Source organism: Dromiciops gliroides, chromosome 4 (assembly GCF_019393635.1).
Source record: "Dromiciops gliroides isolate mDroGli1 chromosome 4, mDroGli1.pri, whole genome shotgun sequence".
NCBI classification, from domain to species: domain Eukaryota; kingdom Metazoa; phylum Chordata; class Mammalia; order Microbiotheria; family Microbiotheriidae; genus Dromiciops; species Dromiciops gliroides.
This window is the reverse complement of record NC_057864.1, coordinates 402128225-402147695: the sequence shown is the minus strand read 5'-3', so window position 1 is coordinate 402147695 and position 19471 is coordinate 402128225. Positions and strand designations below refer to the sequence as shown.

The following is a 19471-nucleotide window of genomic DNA, read 5'->3' as shown; positions in this document are numbered from 1 at the left end:
AAATAAAATTATTAAAATGTCCATAGGCCATGACTAGGCTTATATTCCCATGGAAGTCACTGATAAGAAGAAAGTTCCCAAATATACCACAATAGTTATAGCAGTATTTTTCGTGATAGGAAAGAATTGAAAACAAAGTGGGTGCTCATTGAGTGGGAAATGGCTGAACAAATGTTGGTACATAATATTACTCTCCTTTAAGAAATTACTAATGTGATGAATACAGAAAAGCATGGAAAGATCTACTTGAACTGATGCAGAGGAAATCAAGCAGAGCCTAAAAAACAATTTTCATAATTACTACAACAAAGTAAACAGAAAGAACCATGCAAAAAAATCCAAAGTCAATTTACAAAATTATAAACAAGCATGAGTTGAAAGAAAAGCTATAAGAAGACACTCCCACCCTACCCCTTTGAGGAGGTGGAAGGTTCACAAGTGTTGTACATTACATATATTTTCAGATTTTTTTCAATATATTAGTCAGTTATACTGATTTTTTTCCCTCTATTTCTTCTTCTTTTTTTCTGTCTTAAAAATACTTGTTATATGAAATGGTTCCCTGGGAAAAGAAAGGGGAGAGATACTTGAGGAGACTATGGTGATTTTTTAAGACATCAATAATATTTATTTTATAAAAAGACAAAATAACACAAAAAATAAAAAAACACCAACTGAAAGAAATCCCAAGTTTAGCACACCAAGTGAAACAACAAATATTATAAGCAATGAAGAGCAAGTCCTTCACTGACAAAGAAAAATTAATTGAAATTGCTTAGGACGGGGCAGCTAGGTGGTGCAGTGGATAAAGCCCTGGCCCTAGAGTCAGGAGGAACTGAGTTCAAATCTGGCCTCAGACACTTAACTTTTACTAGCTGTGTGACCCTGGGCAAGTCATTTAACCCCAATTGCCTCACCAAAAAAAAAAAAAATTGCTTAGGACTCCTCATAATCAAGGGAAAAATTGGAATAACAGTCCAAAAGCAATGGAAATCAATTTGCACCCCCGAAAATAACATCCTATAAAGCTAAACTTAATTACCAATTTAAAAAATATGTACTTTCAACAAAAGAAAGGAATTAAGGTATTCCTTCAAAAAAAAAAAGCTTAAGTGAGCAGGGCATTGGATATGTTAATTCATCAAATGAAAAAAAGCTAAAGAGTAAATAAGAAAAAAATGAAATCGGTGCTATGATGTTGCTAGGGCTAAACAAGAATGCGGGGTTTTTTAATTTCCACCTTTTTTTGGACTTTGAGAATGCAAGGATATTTAAGAATGGGTATTTCAGAACTTCTTCAAACAGGTGTTGACTACCTCCAGACTACCTCCCAGTCAGAGATTTTGGGGGATCCCAGATGGATATAGGTCCAGAGGAAGGAGAGTCAGATAGTAATGGAAAAAGCTAAGAGAAAGGCTGATTCTGATGCTGTGGGATACAGAGTGCACCCACCATATACTACCATGTCCCTCTGAATATTCCTGAGAATGAGACTCTTTAGAGGATTCTTTAAAAAAAAAAAAAGTTGGGAAAGGGACTATAGGAAACATCTATAATCTTACTAACAAGTAAGAAGATTAGAGAAAGCAATGAAGTTTGGTGGGATTCCCCCCCCCCCGGTTGTTTTTGTTTGTTTGTTTGTTTTTTTGCAGGGCAATGAGGGTTAAGCGACTTGCTCAAAGTCACACAGCTAGTAAGTGTCAAGTGTCTGAGGTCGGATTTGAACTCAGGTCCTTCTGAATCCAGGGCCAGTGCTTTATCCACTGAGCCACCTAGCTGCTGCGGCAATGAAGTTTTAATTCTTCTGAAACCCTACTTTATATGAGTTATAAAAAGGAAACCAAAGCAGTATGTATGTACATACAAAGTCTATGAATTAGAACTTAGATTCAAGAAATGTAAAGGAATAGGAAGTGACTGAGTTATGTTAATATTCTTTTAAAGGGGGCACTAGAAATTAATGCCCTTCAAACCACAAAATGGATTATAAGCAAGGGGGTAAGAAGCAAGGGGTGATTCTATTTATCAACTGAGAAATGAAAGGAGTTTAAAAAATTAAACTTAGAGAACTTGAGATCAGCATATAACTAAATAGAAGGAAAAGAGAATCTGCTGGAAGTGATTAGGCTTATCATAAGTGAAACAAACTGGAGATTAAGTAAAGATTTTTTAAAAGAAAGAGAAAATAGTATAAAAGAATTAAATAGAATATAACACGAATACATCACTCTACATGTAAACAGACTAGGCTCATTAATGAACCAAAATAGAATGGAAGAATGTATAAGAAAACAAAACACAACAATTTGCTACACACAAGAAACACATTTAAAATGAAAACACAAACAACTTTTTCATAGTGAATAGTTATCACTTATATTGCTGTGGTCTCTTTGCTTATATTTTATTTTTAAAATTTTGTCTTAACATTCACTAGTTCAAAAAGAAAAAGAAAAAGAAAAAGCATTCATTAGAGAAAATGGTCTCTGATTCTTTTTCTCCTTCCTAATTTGGGTATTGATTTCATAAGACTATGAATGAGTAATTTGTGAATCCTTTTATGTCCTAGCAGATGTTCAATTGTGATAAAGGTAAAGCATGAGATTTTAAATAGGCATATTTAATACTTTCATTCAAAAGTCACCATGAGTCTTTTACTTTTTTTGGAGGGAGAGGAGGCATAATTTTTGCATCTCTATGTTCCCATGTTTGTCTTGATGTTAGATACATCCCACACTGAAAAATGATCATTAAGATTTTCAGTAGTTATTGGATTGATGCTCTGCACACATTTTTATAAATGGAAGTCATTCACTTTTAGGGTACCTTTGAGTATAATGTAGCTTCTGTCATTTTACTCATTTTATCTGAAGTCAGGTTGCAACTTCTGCTTTTTGGGGAATTCCTTAAAGAACATGTTTATTCCATGTCTTTATCTTTTAGAAACCATTTCTTGTGTGAAGTAAATAGTTGGAATTTGTTTTGTTAGTCTATTCATTCACATTTAAAATTATTTATTAACATTTATCTTGTAGTTTTTAAATCTTTCTGACTAAATTAAATTCTTTTACAATCATCTTTCTTTTTCCTCTTTTTGATAAAGTCAGAAATTAGTTCTTGCAACATATATTGCTCATAGTAATTTGTTTCTTTAAAGTTTCACAAATGCTTTTTTTACACCAATTATGTCCCAATCCCCTTTACATTCATTCTCTCCCCACCATTCAACCATTCCCTTAATTAAGAAAAAGAATGAATTAAAACTAACTACAAGGCCTAGTTCTGACATATATGCGAAATTAAACAACTATGGTTCCTCCCACCTCTCTACTAATAAACATAATTCATCATCTATCCTCTAGAACAGTGTTATCAAACTCAGATAGAAAGATGGACCACTAAACCACACATAAGGATTCCTGTGGGACATATATCAATTTAAAGAGGTATCATTATCATTAATGTTCTGTTGTATTTATGTATTTTGTTAAATATTTTCCAATTACATATTATATATATATATGTACATATATATGTACACACACACACACACACACACACATATATATATTTAGTGAGGCAATTGGGGTTAAGTGACTTGCCCAGGGTGACACAGCTAGTAAGTGTTAAGAGTCTGAGGCCAGATTTGAACTCGGGTACTTCTGACTCCAGGGCCGGTGCTCTATCCACTGCACCACCTAGCTGCCCCTCCAACTGTATTTTAATCCAGGTTGGGTCACATTTGGGAGTGCTGTGGGACACTGAATTTGACACCTATACTCTAGAAGCAACACTGGTCATTGCTTTTAATCCAAATTCAGCTAACTTTTGCCCCTTATACAATTTTAAAATAATTTTTTTCAATTAAGAAGTATTTATGGGGCAGCTAGGTGGTGCAGTGGATAAAGCACCAGCCCTGTATTCAGGAGGACCTGAGTTCAAATCCAGCCTGAGACACTTGACACTTACTAGCTGTGTGACATTGGACAAGTCACTTAACCCTCATTGCTCTGCCAAAAAAAAAAAAGAAGTATTTATTATGTCTTTTCCATATTTTCAACTGCAGTGGAGGTAGAGACCTCTTATAATAAATAATATACATAGTAAAGCAAAACAAATTTCCACATTAGCCGTGTGAAGAGGTGGTTAACTGGCTTCAGGATTTCTCCTTTGAAATCCTAATTGATCATGGTATTTGTCCTAGTTCTAAAGCCTCTCAAAGTTGTCTCTACAAAGTTATGATTGTATAAATGTTCTGCTTCTGCTCATTTCACACTGCTTCAGTACAAACGAATCTTCCCTGGTTTCTTTGAAGCCACCCCTTTTATCATGATGGCAATCTCCTACAGAATCTCTTCCCCATTTCCAACCCTTTCTGCTCCCGTTCTTCATTGTCTTACCCCAAGTTCCCTGAGTCTATTTTGTTTCCTTTTTATTTTTAGTCTTCCCAGCCCATATAGAAGTGCTGTTCAGAATACAACCTGGTTCACCCTCATCCGATCTCTTAATTTGGATGGTATTCATTTGTAGCATCCCTTTCAAAAGTATTCATTTAATTCATCTCCTTCCATATTTCTTTACCTTCCCCAGTTACTATGGAATCTGACCTCTTATTTAGGGGCTGGTTAAATATTTCTTCTTTACTGTATGTTATTTATACAAGGTTATTTATACATTTGGAAAACAAAAGCCTTCTTTATCCAACTTATGTATAATATACAGAGAGAGAGAGAGAGAGAGAGAACGAACAAGCAAATAATTACAGATGTACTCAGGCCTCTCCTATATTTTTTCCCAATTTTAAAAAAGATTTTACAAGGAACTTCACTCCCAGGAATATAAAATTTTTAATGGAGTAGTGTGGTATGTTGGAAATTCCTTTGTGTAGCCTATATAAAGGGGCCCCATCATACTCCATTCCCTTCCAGCCACCACCTACCTATAACAAGGCCAGTATATCCTCTCAACATATGTGCCCCTTTTTACCCACCCTCTGTGCCAGAAGCTCCAGAGAGCCCAGCCAACCCTGCCCCAATACTTCCATCCCAAAGTTGGATCCCAAGAAACACAACCCTTCATCAGGAAATAAAACCTTCCTAAAATGTCTATTTCTTCTAAATGGGACATATTTCAAGTCTCCATTGTGCCACATCTCCTCCAATTCCAAGGATACAGACCCCAATGTCCCCAGATTGTTTCTGCCCTTTCCCTTTCCCAAGAAGCACATGACTCCTATCCCTGTCTTTCTCTTCCAATTCTCTTTCCACTTCCTCAAATCTTAACAGGATGAGAGAAAACTAGACTGTTACTTTCTTACACCCATGCCAGCTGGCATTACAACTCCAACTCCCTCTTGTTCTCATTACCCTCTCCCCACCAAAGCAACTTTATTCTGTATTTCTCAACCACCACCAATACTGATTAATTACTCATTTATGTAGAAACTATGGACTTTGAAGAAATTTTTGTTCAATTCTTATTCCCCATCTCCTCTTTTAACCCCTTTGGATATTTTGACCCAGGATCCTTTTGACCCTAAATGTTATTTTTGGGTCCCAAACAATTTGATGTCAGTTGTCTTTTAACAATAACTGAGGCTAGCCCCTAGGTCACTGATTTAAAATATTTCAAGGTTACATGTAACGTCTGAGTTTCCTCTGAAGAAAAGACTTAAATTCTTCCTTGCTAAACTTACTTCTACTGTTTCATCAGTGGTAATCAGATTTTTGGGTTATGTCGGGGTTTTGGGGGGAGAGGGGTATGTTATTATGTTTTTCCGGACCAATGAACCTTAGATATCTGTGGTTTCTTTCTTTGAGGTTAATCGCTCTAATGTAGAATACATGTGTTCCTCCAATATTATCCTTTGATCCTGTTCTATCAAATTTTCTTCTACTCTATTATATTTCTGAATTCAAAATCTATCATGTCCCTTTTCAGAGCCTCTGTTTTGAAGAGATTTTCTGCCTTAAGGTCTAAGTTGACAATTTTCATTTGTTCTTTTTATTTCTTGTGTGCTCTGATTTCTACCCCAATTTCCATCCTTATTTTCTTCGTTTAATACTTCAAATTCTTTTATTTATCTTCTAAAACATTCTAGAATTTCTGGTTGCAGCTCCATTATCATGATGGTAGGGGGAGAAGAGAGATAAAAAGAACCTGCAGAAATTATTAACCCATTTCCCTTTTATCCAGTATTTCTCATTCTGTTGTATTTATTCATTATTTGTGCTCTTCTCTGGACTCTTCATTTTTCATTCCCTATCAGTCTTATTACTGGTTTATCTAATCAAGGCATATTCCCAACTTTCCTCACAGCCTTCTTGTTTAGAGTTCTTGATGTTCTATTCAAGGTAGGCTTGGATGTGGCCACAGACTGTTGGGGCCTTACTTAACCACTGCCAACTGCTTTATTCTATCTGCTCTACTGTGATGTCTTGTTGTTTCCAATGATCTCCTCTTATTAAAGGTGGGAAGGGCCCACTGGCAAAGGGGAAAGGATCAGCTGGATTACTCTAGAAGGGAGACCCTCCCCCAAGGCAAATGAACTTAGACCCCACCTTTTCCTTGGCATTCTCAGAAGCCCCTTCTCTTTGGTACTATGTGACTCTAAATGCTCTATACTGCTGAACCTACTCACAGTTCTCCCACCCAGGACACCAGTGCTGAACAAGTTCAATGCTCTCCCTTTATTAATGCGTAGGGATGGTAAGGGGACAGGGGAAATTCCAACAAGAAAGGAGAAATACTGCCATAACCACACAGAGTTCCAAGTCCTAGTAGAGCAGCACAAATAGCCAGCGGGGTGGTGCATTGATCAGATGCCTTGTTTTGTTTTGGTTTTCAGGAGGATTTATATTATGTAAAAGTGTCTCCCTTCTTCCTCTTGCCATTTTCATCACTTTCTTTTGTACCTTTCTTCCTTTGAAGTGGTGACAGGAGCCAGGCTTAGAATCAGCCTTTCACTCCACCACCCTGCTGAACATACCTCCTTCTTTAAACAACCTTCAAGCTACCACATAAAGAAAGCCAAGAAAAGTAAATCACGAAGGACCTATAAAAAACTTTACAAGGCACAAATGTATGTTTTTACAGGAGCACAAATGTATCTTTCATGTAAGAATTAGCATAGTCAAACAACCATGGAAAAATATACAGAAGTTTTTCCAGTAACTGAATTCATTTAATACTAAGATACTAATTAGCTTCCTTAAAAGCAATTATCTAAATTTCAGATTTGTTCATTAATCCAGAAGTAAGACTTCTTTGGTAGTGATGCTGAAATAACTTTTCATGTATTCCAGAAAATAATGCTGAATCACTCAAAAGTCCTTGAATTAGAATTAGAGTCACTAAGAATCTCCATTCTTTCCAAATAAAAAGCCAATTGCAATATGATTTTTAATTTAATTTTTTAACATTTTAAATCTGAATAATGATGTAAATAAAATCTCATCAGCCACAAGCTGATCTGATTCAAAGTCCATACGTATGACCACACTCTTGTGATGATACTATTGTATTCATATTTATAATGATGTTGAGCTTAATGGAATAAGCTATACTGGCCCATATCCACAGAGAGAGGAAAAAAAAAAAGCCAGTAAAAGACCAGACTTACTTGATCCTTTTCATATTTCATCTGACAAGCTGAAGCATTTCGATCACAGCCTGGAATTGGGTTCAAAGGTCGACAAATATTTATATAGTATTTCTTCCATGTGCTATGTTCTCCAAAGTTGTCCATTGCATACCAGTTTCTGCCACTACTATCTTCAGACTTTGCTAAGCTAAAATTTCAAAATAAGCATGCCTTTAAACATCATATATAACATCTTCTAAGTATTTTAAATAAGCAGGAAAACATATACCCAATTTCAAAAAAAGCCCTCTCTCATTCCAAGTTAATAAAATTTGCTTAAATTATATGCTACTATATTAATTACTGATCCCTATCACTAAAAATAACTATTTTTATTAAAAAGTCTCATTAGGACATAATGAATCTCTGAAAACCAACTGACCTGAAAAACACACCCAAAATCATCAAGTATGTCCATCCTATGAAGCCAATTCGATAAAAATCAACAATTTATTAAGTACGTGCCTCCTAAACACAATGAGTGGAAGATTTAAAAATATATCTTCTATAAACCCTGTTCTGAAGGTCACAATCCAATAGCAGAAAGGTGAAGAGAAAAAAGACAAGTTACTTACTAGGATGCAAGAGAGAATGTGTTGATAGCAAATGAGCGGTCTAGGCAAAATACTAAGAAAAAACGTTGAGGGAGAGAGATCACATTTAACTGAGGGGGAAGAAGCAAGGTTTCGAAGGGAAGCAATGTACCCAAGTTGTTCCTTGAAGGAAGAAAATAACTTTGTATAGAGATAGCTTCTAACACTGAATCTTCATTGGGACACACAGTGGCCATTAATATAATACCTCTCCTACCATATACTATATCTACCTATAATATAGTAAGAAAATAGAGACCTGGACTTGGAGTCAGGAAGGTCTGGGTTCACATTTCACATCAGACATTAGCTAGATTATTCTGGGAAAGTCATTTTCAGCTTTACTTTGCCTCAGTTTCCTAAACTTTAAAAATGAGGGGGGTTGCACTCTATGGTATCAAAGTCCTTTCTAGCGCTAAACTCTTGATCTTTTCATCCAAATCCCATTTTGTTCGCATACATGCAAAATAAACTACTTTTGAACATCAATTCGAGTGTATATTCATTAACAATTTATAAAAAACCACACATAGTCACCTTTACCCATTCTCGTGAGCAATGGAAAGCCATGGACTACCCTACCTGGATAAATCATACTGCTCCAGGGTACTGGGATCTGTCACCATACATTCCAATGGTTCCTCTGGACATGCATAACTAGTATACCACCTAAAATTATAGGTGGAATTATCTTCTTCCTAAGAAAGTATAATGGGGATAGCAAATGGAAGACACAAAAGTCTTTCAGAGTGAGGCATATCAAAAAGGAACATGATCAAGCTTCCTATTAATTTATAAAAAAAAAGCAAAACCAATTTTATTCTTAAATTATCACAAATTAAGCAGGGATTTCAGGATTTTCTTCATATTATCATTGCTAAAGAGACATGAGAACAGAAGAGTCTTATGTTTTATGCTATGAAATTCTGTAGCATTCCATACTGTGTACACTGTACTAATACACCATCTGGAGCTTAAGTGAAGGCATTCATGACACCAAACGATTGAGAAAATGAATAGCGCCAGTGTACTCTGGCAAAACTAAAAGAAGCAATTCAGATTCATAGCAGACAAGAATTTGGCCAGGAAACCAGACTAATAGCTCTCCTTCTAAGAAAAACATGATGACAGCTTCCTGGATAAGTTTAGGGAAAAAATATACAGCAGTTAGCATCACAGGTTATGTGTAAAGAACTTTGTGGTTCATACTTTCCCTACTATTCATGACATTTCACTTGTAATTAAGAAATGTTATAGTAATTTCATTAAACATAGTCCTTAGCCTTTCCCCCTCTTTTAGCTTTATTTTACTTTTCATGTATAAGATGTACTTCTTACCTGGTACTCTGGGACACCTATTCCAGCATCTCTATCACAAAGGAAAGTGATAAGGGTAGCTCGCGGTGTGTGTTTTTCATCATTGTATGGTGTACCACCTTTGTAACTCAACTGAATCATCCCATCATAATAGGAAAGGGCAGAACTATTTATTCCCAGATTCCAAGCTTTCCTTTGACTAAAAGAAAAGCACAAAACCCTCTCAGAGAAATTAAAAGCAATAATATTTTTGCAAAAGAAACAATAATTGTCCAAGATACTAGGTGAAAAGATTCTACCCAAGAGTAAGGAAATACGTATTAAGTGCGCATTAGCTACCTATCCTGAGCTGTTGAGGTGTCTAAAGTAGAATTTCATTAATCACAATGATGATGACAACCAACAACTTATAATTATTATCAATTTTCTAAGTTTTTTCCTTATGGCAACCCTACAAAGTAACACTTTCAGGTCTTTACTCCAAGACCAATATCTGAACCACACATCTCTTCATGGAGTTTTATTTGTAATACTAAAAAATTAAGTTATCAGATTTTCTTAGTATAACCAAAATAAGGTTTTAAACATAGGGTAGGCTTCAGTTCTTACCAGGAGACTATAACTGATACCTAAAACATATTTAAAAAAAATAAAACCCTCAAGAAGCATCAATTACTCATAAGCACACTGAACAAAACAGAAGCTACTTGCCTTTTTTCCACCTGGCATGCTCCCGAGTTTGGCAGACAAATATCTTGAGAGACAGCACCACAAACATTTATATAGAAGTTATATTTGCCTGTTCCAACAGAATAGTCCCCATTTTTCTTAGTCAAAGGTGACAAATCAAAAGAAAATCCTAGGTTTAAATAAAAATAGTCAGGACACATGTAATAATTAAGATAGACATTCCTTACAGTGGTTCCATTTTTATGCTCAACTACCACCTTTGTCCAAAGAACTAATCCTTTGGGCAAAGTTTAGAGCAAAGTAGCCATCAAAATTACAAAATTATGTGTTTAATGGGTTAAGTTTTCCAGTTAACCCTGATGTGAAATCATCACAAAGATTATTCAATTGCCTTTATTTGATTCAGCATTTTATACACAGTAGGCAGGTAAATGAAAACAATTTATTAAGTGCTTACTATTTGGCAAGAACGATGCTTGCTAAGTGCTTGAGATACAAACAGAAAAAGATAGTCACTGCTTTCAAGGGGCACACATTCTAACTGGGAAAGGCAGATGGAAAATGTGTAGGAGTCGTTTGGATGTAGGAGGATGTCTGACCCACCAGAGCAGACCACCACAGTTGGCAGGCAGAGTGGACCTACTTACTGTTCAGAGGGGAGAGGTGATTTTCTCAGGCAGAACTGGGTATGAAGTATCAGGCCAAAAAGGAATGGCAAAAGGGAGCATTGCCAGAAAGATGGGGATGGGGGAGGTGGGGTTTCCAGGGTAGGAAGAAATTGGGTCCCATTTGGGTACTACTTAAGATGAGAAGTTATACCCTCTGTATTTTAAAGATAAGCCCTTATTTCCAACATCACAAAGAGCAAGAAACCACATTTCAACAGATTTCCAAAAATCTACATATCATGTTTTAGGGTTCTAAATGTAATTCCAGCTAAAATGTACTCATGGGGCAGCTAGGTGGCATAGTGGGTAAAGCACTGGCCTTGGATTCAGGAGGACCTGAGGTCAAATCCAGCCTCAGACACTTGACACTTACTAGTTGTGTGACCCTGGGCAAGTCACTTAACCCTCATTGCCCAGCAAAAAAACAAACAAAAACAAAAAAATAAAAATAAAATGTACTCATATGGATCAAACAGGGGGAAAACCATAAAGAATCACTACATAAAGTTAAGTGAGCAGGTAAAAGTTATCTGGATCTTACATTACCATAATTACAAAACAGTATTCATAATACTGTAGATTCTGTTTACATACCTGCTTGTGAATCAGTAACTCTGCAATTATCTCCTTCAGTCTTAGACAAAACACAGGCAGCAGCTGTATGCCACTCAAATTCATACAAACAGCCATTATCCCCTGAGTTTCTCAAAACTGGAGCACTTTCGAGATCACCTACCAACAAGGAACAAGACTGAATCTCTGTTGTCAAAAACCTTCCTTTATTCACCAGAATGGCCTATCACCTCCAAATTAGGGTAATGATCAAAAAAGAGTTTTGCTCTCATACTGATCAATTCATATTATTTCTAGTTTATTAATTATCTGGAAAATTATAGAAGCTCTCCACTTCAAATGATAAACAATTCATTGCCTTAAGATACATCAAAAGGGAATAACTATCCAGACAGTGATTAAAAGAGAAAACATGCAGAATCTAACCAGAAATTTTAAAATCTTAAATGCCTAGCTATGGACCTTTACTCCCAAATCTCAACAATCAAGTATCATGTGCCCATTAGACACCAACTGGTATGCGAGATGCTAGATAAGTTAAGTACTTAACATTCTAAAGACAGAGGCCTTGATACATAGAAGGAAGTTGAATATACACAAAATAACTACAAGGTCAGGGTAGAGAATTTGGAAATCAAGAAAGGCCTCATGAAGGATGCAGTCCCTGAGCTAAGCCACTGAAGCAACAGGGTCAGACCTCTACACAATGAATAGCTAACAGAAAAAAATAAATGCAGGAAAAATGCAAGTTCTACAAAAGCCAAGAGAACTAATTAAAACATTGTTTTTACCTGGCTTGCATATAAGTGTTATGATAGTTGTGATTTTCTTGTTTTTGCCACAGTTATCACCTTCAGAATAAGAAAGCTGAATATTGTCCTTATTCTTTATTGGAGAAGACACAAACTTGCCCAGATTTTTAAAACCTTGATCACCTGGGCAGAGAGAGGGAAGAAGACATGGTCACGTATATCTTCAATGAAAATAAAATAAAAAATTTAATTTAATCAATCAAATATTCTAATGAATGGAAGTAGACTGTACTAGTGGTATTCCCTCATCATTCAAAGCCTACCTTACCAGTAAAGCAACTCTTTTTTGCAGTTAGGTGGTACTCTGAATAGAATGATAGACCTAGACTCCAGGAGACCTGAGTTCAAATCTCACCTCAGAAACATCTAACTGCATGGCTGGGCAAGAAACAATACTTTTGTCTGCCTCCGTTTGCTCATCTGTGAAAGGAGGCAAATAATAGCACTCATCTCCCAGAAGCACATGTAGCAAGAATCACAAGAGACAATATTGATTTAAGTCCTTTATAAACCTAAAAGCGGTTTATAAATACTAGTTAATATTGTAGCTCCTTTGCCATCATATGTAGCAGTACAAACATCAAGAATCAAGACCCAAGGCCTTCCAAACGCTGGGTGTGTGCTTGCTTTTATTAGTGTCTAAGTGAGTCCTAGTTCTTTCAAAGTGAGGCAGAGAAGCTAGAATACAATAGAAATAGACAATAGGACAGTGGCTTTGGAGTGGGGAGACCAGAATGAAAATCATGCCTGTGTCTACATATCAGATCTTGGCCAAATTAGGCAACTTTTCTGTGCCTCATTATCTTCATCTTCAAAATGAGGGTGGTCGTGTGCTTCACAACTCTAAATCAGTGAACCGCATCTTCATCTGTAAAAGGAGGGGAACAGGAGCAGCTAGGTGGCACAGTGGATAAAGCACCGGCCCTGGATTCAGGAGTACCTGAGTTCAAATCCGGCCTCAGACACTTGACACTTACTAGCTGTGTGACCCTGGGCAAGTCACTTAACCCCATTGTCCCGCAAAAAAAAAAAAAAAAAAAAAGGGGGGGAACACTTGTAAAATGAGAGGGTCGTCTACATCAGCCGGTCTCTAAGATCGCTTCCAAGCCTCAATCTAGAAAAGGCAATTTCATCTGTAAAATGAAGGGGGGGGGGGGGTCTACACCAGCCGGTCTCCAAGGTCCCTTTTAAATCTTAATCTAGGAATATATGAATAGGCCAGATGCCCACGCGATGCGGCATGGTTGTTTTTCTTTTCGTTTCGTTCAATTCATAGTCTTAAAGCTCTGCATATACGCCAGGAGTCCTCCTTAAGAAGGATGCGTGTGTCTTGGAAGAAAGCAAGATAGTTGGCGGAGCAGTCACCGTGTTGCATTAGTTTACAGCGGGCTTCCTTCAAGCTCGGTGGAAGAGCACCTCCCAGCGGCTTTGTGCATGCATGTATGTATGTGTGTGCGTGTGCATATATATGTGTGTGTGTGTATGCGTCTGTGTGCGCTTGCGCACGTCTGTGTGCGCGTGAGTACGCATGTATATGTGTGCGCGTGTGCGTCCCTATAAATGTAGCACACATACACTCCATGTCACATATTTTTTGAGATTTAATGAGACGGACCTTCAGAAAGGTCACAGTTATTCCAAAATGGCAGGGCTTTCATGATGAGCCTTTAATCACAATTTCTGTCTAAAGCGTGCATCAGAGGCGTAATATCCCGTAGTCCGCTGATGTCATCAAAAGGCGCCGCCAAAACGCTGAGCCACGCCGATGACAGCGTGGTCGCAGCAAGGTCGGAACACGACAAAGAAACGGGCGGCGGGCGGCGGGCGTCAGACGAACTTTTGTCTAGGGTTGCGCTTAGCTTGGGGTTTGTTCTGAGGGTTCATGAGGATCCGCACCAGCATCTGTATCCCGTAGGCGGCTGGTGAGCGAACCACTGGACCGCGGCGGCGGCATATACCGTGGGATACCACGTGATCTGCCATCATATCCGCATGCGACGACTTTCTGACGGAACTCAACATCACCATGTAATAGGCCAGAGCCACAGCTCTCCGAAATTCCAAGGGGCGGGGCTAATTCAAAATCTTGGCAAAGGCCCTGCAAGAAGGGCGACTTCGGCCATAAGGAGGCGCTGTGGCCAAGGACGTGACCAAAAAACGGTGCTTTTAAGCATGCCGGAAGGACACTGCGCTGTACTTGTTTTTCTTATCTGTCCCTTTCTTCACGACTATTTAATTAGAGCCTAGTTTCTTAAACTGTGGGTCGCCACCCAATTTAGGGTTGTGTAACTGAATGTGGGGGTTGCAGAATATTTGGCAACAGTAATAGGTTATGTATACCAATTTTATATGCCTATATACCCAAGGTTGCCTAAAAATTTCTCAGGCAAAAAGGGGTCGCGAATAGAAAATTTAATAATCCCTGAACTGGAGGATATAAAGTTCTAAGAAATACTCCTTTTTTTGTGGGGGGGGGGGGGGTCTTTTTGGCCTCGTGTAGCCTGGGGGTGTTAGGCTCCTCATTCGCCTCAGCGTGGTAGAGGGGTGAGATGAAAAGACAGTAGATATATCTAAATATCTACGGTAAGATGATCTGGAAAGAATTCTTTCGAAGGAGCTCTTACTACTATAGATTTGTACATATCTATCTTTCCAAATCTTACAACTATATAAAATATTTTTTCTTCTCATCCCTCCATCCCATATACATGTAGCAGTAGAGACGCAGCCCATTCAAAAGGCATTGATTGCACTACATCTTTTTATTAAACGAACATGGATTCAAATATTAGCCCAGCCAGCTACTTCTAGCGTGGGCTAGAATTTCAGCCCAGACCCTTGCTTGTAAGGGTAAAGCCAGGGAGCTGCTGAAATCACTTTCCATAACGTGGCTGAAATTGACTTGCTGAGAGTCATCCAAGTGATGTCAAGGGACAGGATCCAAACCCACATGTTCCACCTTTGATTTTTATAAGAAACGTTTTGGCCAAGTTGACTTTGAGTTATCAGAGGAAAATGCTGGTGTGGAAGGCAGACTGATTAGGTATCACATTTTTATGTGATAGGAATCTGCACTGTACCTGATAATAGTGGATTCTATTAATGAAGAAACAACTTCTCTGCAACTTAAAATTTTTGAATGTTGCTTAGGGCACTAAGATTAAATGACTTGTCCAGTGTCACAAAGCAAGTACACAGTACAAGGGCAAAACTTCAGTACAAATATTCCTGGCACCAAGATGGATTATCTGTTCACTATCCAAGCAGTTTCTCTCATTTAAATGTGTTATTAATATTAGTTTGGAGACAGTGGTCAGCAACTTGGAAGTGAGGGACTAGATTTTTGCAATCAATTGCAAAAAATAAAATAAAGTTGAACTCATCAGAGTGACTGAGATTGCCACCAAGGAATACCATCTTCGAAAAGTCAGAGGGAAAAATGAACTAGGAAAGGGAAGCTGTCAGGAGAAACAGCAGAGCCCTACAATCAAGTAAAAAGACTGTATGAAGACGGAATTGGGGCAGCTAGGTGTCGTAGTGGATAGAGCACCAGTCCTGGATTCAGGAGTACCTTTGTTCAAATCTGGCCTCAGACACTTAACACTTACTAGCTGTGTGACCCTGGGCAAGTCACTTAACCCCAATTGCCTCACCAAAAAAAAGGAATTATAGGCCATGTCAAAATTTTTAAGAGGCCCTTACAAAGAGGAGAGGAAAAGGATAAGGCAACCACTGGTAACCTTCTAGGGTGCCTCAGAATGGTAGGAGCAGAAATCACATTCCAAAACATGCGAGAGGAAGTGATGAAGTGGAGACATTAGTAGATTACTTTTACAAGTTAAAAAGTAAAAAGAAGTAGAGATGGGACTGGTAGATTACTACTGGCTAATACTAGTGAAGCTCACCTTAAAGAAGAACTTTACAGAGGCAGGATATTTTTAAAGCAAATTACTATATTCCACCAATAATGGAAAATGTTTCTCCTTGCTTCTGAATCTCTCTCCCCACAAAAAAACAAACACATAGCACCCAGAAGTGGACAAAACTCTAGATCTATAATGACTAAGGCAGAAACCATCAAGACCTCTCCCACATTCTGGATCCTAGAGGGGCCTTTATACTAATCCCTATTAAATGGCCTAGAAGTTAAGATTAGTCTTCTATATATTCTTCTATATATTAGTCTTCTAAGACTTCTATAATTTGGGGCGGGGGGGGGGGGGCTGTAGGTATGGGACACTACCTATTTCACTGTTCCCCACTTGGATTAAAAAAAAATCAACTATCAAACTATAAAATAGGGGAAGTATGACAATATAATGTAGAAAAAAAAATTTTTATTTTAATTAAGTCTGAATAAACTGGAAGGTCAGACTAGATTAACATAACCTAGTCCCAAAAGGCAAAGGAATGTAGGCAGTGTCCACAACAAGGAGATCCTTGCTGTACCCTGCCCTAGGTTAGTGCCACATTTCAGAAAGGACAATGACAAAGTAGAATGAATATTCAGAGGAGGGTGACCTGGATAGTGAGTTGACTGCAAACCCTGTCACATGAGGGTAGGATATTTATAAACCAAGGAGAAGAGAAGGCTTAGGAGCAAACATGACAACTGTCTTCAAATATCTTGAAAGGCTGTCAAGTGGAAGAATCAGACTCATATACTCAGATTAGAATTCAGGGACTGCTTACAAGTCAAAAAGAAACGCAGAAATATTTTTAAAGTAATTTTTATTTTTATTCAAAATTCAATACAAACATTTCCATATGCAAAGAACAAAAAGAAGTATTTTATATAAATGAAATCATGATTCCCTAAATGTTTACAACTTGCTTTTTAAAAATATGTAACTCTTATTCATTTCAAAGCCGTCTTGACCATCTCCTTCAGAGCTTCTTTTCTGTTCGTTTTTTAAAATGTTTTACTTACCCCTTTTCTTTTGGCATTACTACTGCTAACTCTCTCTTCCAGGGTCCCTCTCCAATCCCCTCCACAAACTGTTCTTCCACAATTCTCTGAGAAACAAAAGGTCTAACTTTTTTTAAAATTCAAATATAAAGACAGATTCATATGCAGCTCTTGGTGACAATACAGGACTGGTCCTCTGTTTTAAAAATATAATATTGATGACAACATTGTTGAAGAACCAAAAGTAAAATTCTGAGGAAGGATCCCAAAATTTCATACTATCAGGGGTATTTTCACCAGAAAAAAAAAAAAAAAGCTTAATGTAGGTGAAGCACTTGTATCAAAGAAGTTAAAACTGAGCTGTTAAAAGCTTAAAACTGTGCTAAGACTTTTGGCACACTTTGTATATTTCCATTCAGTGGAGAACAGCTAAACACAATATTAATATAATGCCATAAAAATCAACAAAAGCACATAAACTAATATAAAGTGAAGTAAGCAGAAACACGATGAAACACACAATGACTGCAGTAACTTAAGTGCAAAGAATAAGGAAATCAAACTATGGAATGATGAAGAACACTCCTGGCTCCAAAGACATACAAGAAGGTACCTCCCCCCCTCCTTTTTTAGACATGGTGGGACTATGGTAGTGGAACATGGTATATGATGCTGCAGTCAGACATGCCGATTGATATTACTGAACAGTTTCCCCTTTTTTTCTTTTTTGTTGTATAACCATGGATGATTCTCAGTAAGGAGAAAAGTGGGGCTGGGGTTGGGGAGGGGGGAGTGTTAGGAATATTTTAGGAAACATAGATGAAAACAAAAGCCACCAATAAAAAGTTAATGACAATTAATGACAATGAAAATCCCATCAAAATCAGCTGATAATCTGCTGAGCTTTGACCAGTTGAACGGTCTTCAATTCATTTTTGTTTAAACTCTGTACTAAGACGGATTGTTTGCAGGTTAAAGAGACACACACAGAAACAAAAATGTAAAAATAAGGGAGCAATAAAATGTTTAAAAGAAACTGATTATTTGAAAAACAGGCATCATTTCTGTAATATAGTTTACTCACGTGGAATAAAATATCTATTCTGTACATTGATAAAAAAAATCATGGCTGTATCCCCTTTACAATGTAAAAATCTTGGCGGGGGGCGGAGGGGGGAGAGAATGACTTTTATAACTGTTTCCACATTATTTGGAAGTACATACATCATCTACATCAGAGGTATGAAGACACACCTGTGGCCTGCAACACTCCAAAATGCAGCCCAAATTAGATTAAGATGTAATTAGGAAATATTTAACAAAATAAAAATACAATAGAACATACATAATGTCAATATGTGGTTTTCTAAGTCAATATGCAACTTTCAGGGATCCTTATGTACAGTTTAGGACCCCCACTTCTATTTGAGTTTGACACCACTGATCTACATAAATGAAGGTGTCACAAACATGTACCACATGAGCAATTCGTGCTAAAATTCTCTTTCACTTAGCCAACATTTTCCAGAAGGTTCTTTGAAACTGGATTAGTATTCTCAGCTGACATATCAACAATACAATTAACACACCAACAATCTTATTAATAAAAATGCTACAGCACTAAACAAAGAACAATCAATATTCACTTGTCTCACCTGGAAAGATATAACAGTTCAAGAACTTTGGCATTCACTCCAGTAATTCTTTTTTTTTAAAGTTTTATTAAAATGAAAAAACTCTTCACTCTTTAGGATTAGATAGGGCACCATTATGAAGTCCTACTTAATAAAAATTTGTCCATAACTGCTTTATTTTTTGCTATTGTTGATCAGAGTTTGGGTCCAAAAAATGTATATATTATCGTAGAGCTATATAATCTAAAGATATGAAACTAATTTTCTCTTCCTAGTGCAATATGCAAACACCATTCCATCACTGACAAGTCTCATTTTCAAAGAACCATCTTTTTGTGGCGAAGACTGTGTCTCCCAATCTTGCCCAGGATCGAAGTACAGTGGCCACTCATAAGCCTGATCCTAATGCTGACCAGCATGGAAGCTTTTATCTCATCCATTTCTTACCTCCTCCTTAAGCAGCCTAGTGGTTGCCCCCCACCCTCCCATATTGGTGCTGGGCTGAATGCAGACAACTAATTAACTTTAGCTCAGAACTCCACAGCACTACCAAGCTCCTCGTGTCAGGATTAGAGGCATGTACCACTATACTCAGCTTAAAAATCATCTTTGAAAGGAAATCTACAATATTAT

At 37.3% G+C, this 19471-nt stretch overlaps 1 protein-coding gene across 2 annotated transcripts in view; it reads right to left on the bottom strand.

The window, feature by feature from the left end:
* IGF2R (insulin like growth factor 2 receptor) overlaps positions 1-19471 on the bottom strand; it is a 253665-nt gene that overhangs the window by 58268 nt on the left and 175926 nt on the right. For both annotated transcript variants that reach the window (XM_044002313.1, XM_044002312.1), the window contains exons 13-18: positions 12275-12418; positions 11505-11642; positions 10264-10411; positions 9574-9751; positions 8818-8933; positions 7622-7790 (exon numbers count right to left, since the gene is read on the bottom strand). In XM_044002313.1, the coding sequence (XP_043858248.1) occupies positions 7622-7790; positions 8818-8933; positions 9574-9751; positions 10264-10411; positions 11505-11642; positions 12275-12418 (893 nt within the window). The remainder of the gene's footprint in view (positions 1-7621; positions 7791-8817; positions 8934-9573; positions 9752-10263; positions 10412-11504; positions 11643-12274; positions 12419-19471) is intronic.